At 56.0% G+C, this 2,931-nt stretch overlaps 2 protein-coding genes across 2 annotated transcripts in view; one reads left to right on the forward strand and one right to left on the reverse strand.

Moving 5' to 3' along the window:
* The window catches only part of CTNND1 (catenin (cadherin-associated protein), delta 1), a 15,638-nt gene extending 15,551 nt beyond the window's left edge, over positions 1-87 (forward strand). Inside the window, exon 21 of the mRNA XM_009998188.1 lies at positions 76-87. Coding sequence (XP_009996490.1) covers positions 76-87 — 12 coding nt within the window. The remainder of the gene's footprint in view (positions 1-75) is intronic.
* Positions 88-2,769: 2,682 nt separating this feature from the next.
* LPXN (leupaxin) overlaps positions 2,770-2,931 on the reverse strand; it is a 1,779-nt gene continuing 1,617 nt past the window's right edge. Inside the window, exon 6 of the mRNA XM_009998189.1 lies at positions 2,770-2,922. Coding sequence (XP_009996491.1) covers positions 2,770-2,922 — 153 coding nt within the window. The remainder of the gene's footprint in view (positions 2,923-2,931) is intronic.

Raw genomic sequence — 2,931 nt, forward strand, 5'->3', positions numbered from 1 at the left:
CACTGCGCGTGGGGCCGTGATCCCCCGCCCGCTCATGCTCTGGCCGTGCTAACTTCTCTCCCTCTCTCTCCACAGCAGAAGATCTAGCTGCCATCCCTGCCTCCACTCAGCTTGGGTTGATAATATATTATATATAAAAATATATATATAACTCTTTGTGGTGGAATGGACCGACTTTTACCTTGTCTTATTTTTGGACTTTTTGCTGGACTGTTTGTGCCAACTAGCCAGCCAAATGACTGGGCCTGGGCTGCTGGGGGCAGCCCGGGCTGCTCTGCCTCCTCTAGACCACTGCACCTCCCCATTCTGGGACACTGCGACCCGAAACTCTTCCTCCCATCCTCTACCACATCCTTCCTCTAGAGAGTAAAACCCTCCTGCCTGACTCTGCCGATTCGACCGGCGTGGATGCTGCAAAAGGACTCCAGATCTCTGCCTTGACCAGGAACTGCCTTCTCTCCTGCACCTTCCCTCTGCTCAGAGATGTCTGCAGGGACACAGACTGGGACCTCACTCACCGCCTTTTTTGGTTTTGGTGTTTTTTGTTTGTTTTGTTGCCTATAGGATATATTTTTCTGTGGAATCACTTTTCAACCAGGGACCACGGGAGCATCCCTCCCTGGTGGCAGCAGGACCGGGGTGAGGGGGGAAGGAAAAACAGCAATAACTTTTCTTGCTTTGTTCTAGATGAGGCTTTGGGGGCATGGGAAAAGGGGTTTTGGATTTGGATCCTGTGGAGGGGTCTGGATGGGGCTGCTGGCCCCTCACCATCACTGGGTGAGGAGGAGGGATCTTTATATGGTGAAAACAGTCAGTGCCAGGCCTTGGGTGGGTCTCCCCACTCAGGAGGGAGATGGCATGTCCCTGTGGAAGGAAGAGATGCAGCAGGGCCTTTGGGGGGAGGGAGCTGCCCAGGGTGCTGTGCCGGGCATGAGGAGCAGGTGCTGGCAGAGCCAGGATACCCCCTCGCTCCCCTGCCTGCAGCAGAGCCCTCTGACTTTCTCTTGACACGTGCCTTTCTTTTGCCACTGTGAAATAGCTCTTTGAATTGTACTGTCTGGCTTCTTCACTGGGGAAGGGGTGTTTCCTGGGCTTCCGGCAGGGCTGAGCACTTCCTTCCCTGCCGGGAGCCTCAACTGTCTGTGGGGGGGCTGGAAGCCTGTTTCTGGGGGGATCCCAGCCCCCCTTGCCCTCAATGATGGGGTGCAGGGCTCTCTGCTGGAGCTAAGACATACACATCCTCCTCTCTGCTGCAGTGGGGAGGGGCACCTCTAAGTGCTGTGACCTTTAGGGAGCCCTTGGGCTCCCCGTACAACTGGAAGCCTCTCTAGGAGGCTGCAAACTGGAGCAGGAGCCCTCCCGGGCTGGAGCGGGAGGCAGAGGCGCTGAGCTGGTGCCTTCTGCCCTCCTCTGCCCTAAAGCACCTCCCAGCTCTGGCGGAGCCCTCCCTGGCTCCAGCCCCACCTCAGCTCGGTTTGGTTTTGTTCTGGGGTCTGACTCTTCTCTTTTCCTTTAAATATGTAAAACACTAATTCCTTTTTTAATAATTCCAAATGAACCAAAAAACGCTTCCACCTTCTCTCCTCCCCTGCCCTGGCTCTCCTGGGCTGCTCCTGCCCTGGTGGGGCTGGGGAGGAGGGGAGTATGGAGCAACAAAGCTGTTCCTTGTCTGATTCCTGTGCACACTCTTGTAACGCTTTTAAAACAAAATGATTTTTTTATATAAATAAAGTTTTTAAAGTGTGTCTGTGTCTTCCACCTCAGGATGCCACCTTGGCGTTTCTGGCTCTGCAGTTGGGACCAAGTGCCTTCTCCAGGGGCAGGGTTGTGCTCTTGACTGTTGCTTGGCTGTGGATGGCTTTGAAAGGTTGACAAACCAGTTCCTGGGCTGGAGTGGCATTTTCTCCTCTTTCTAGCAAAAGATTGGGGATCAAAGCACCAAACCTTTGGTTTGTACTGAGCTCCTAATGTTTTTTGCAGGGTGATTGAGGCTCCTCTCTTTCCTCTTATTGGAGAACTGAGATTTCTTGCTGGGAAGCCTTTCCCTGAATTTTCCACCTTCTCTGGTGCCTGCTGGACTTCGCCCAGTTGGAGTGTGTCCCCATACCTGGCTGGGGGAGCTCTCTGGGGCAAGGGCTGTCAGTGCAGAGCGTGGCTGGGCTGCAATCCTGTGCATCCCTTCCTGCGGAATAACAAAGTCTGAAAGCTTTTTGCTTAAGCTATGTTGCTGCTGGAAAGATTTCTCCAGGGGGTCAACAGCTCTTTTTGTGGTAGCAGAAGGGGGTCCCCAGGGCTGGTTTCCTGGGCTTGAACTGCTGGGGCTGCTGTCCTCTGTGTCACGGGAAAGAGCTGGGGCAGAGACACACCCGGCTGGCAGCACCCTGAGAGATGGGGACCCAGTGTCCCTGTGGGACACGCACCTGGGCAGGGGCGCTCCAGCCCTCCTGCCTTGCCCCTGTGTCCCCAAAGCCACCAGTTAACACATCGAAGGTAGGGCTGGGTGTTTTATTGCTTCAGAGGGGACAATGCCCCGGGCATGTGGCTTGGCCAGGAGGAGGAGACAATACCAGGAATGTCTTGGAGGGAGGGGGACAAGGAATGATGCCCGGGATGTTTGGCTTGGCAGTGACAATGCTGGGGACATTGGGCTCAGTGGGACAATAGAAGGGCTGTTTGGCTCAGCAGAGGGATGGTGGTGGTGGGGATGGTACCGGGGCATCCAGCCAGGAAGGAGGGGGGGCTGTGCTGGGGCAGCTGCAGAGCCACCAGTCAGAGGAAGAGCTTTTTGTGGCAGGGCTGGCAGTACATCTTGTCGCCGCGCTCGCGGAAGGTGCCTTTGTGCAGCTGTCGCAGGCAGAAGCAGCAGGTGAAGTGCTCGGGGTGGTACCTGCGCCCCGCGGCAGTGACACAGTGCCCGCCGACCGGGCGCCC

Source organism: Chaetura pelagica, unplaced genomic scaffold (genome assembly GCF_000747805.2).
Source record: "Chaetura pelagica isolate M959 unplaced genomic scaffold, ChaPel_1.0 scaffold35, whole genome shotgun sequence".
Lineage (NCBI taxonomy): Eukaryota > Metazoa > Chordata > Aves > Apodiformes > Apodidae > Chaetura > Chaetura pelagica.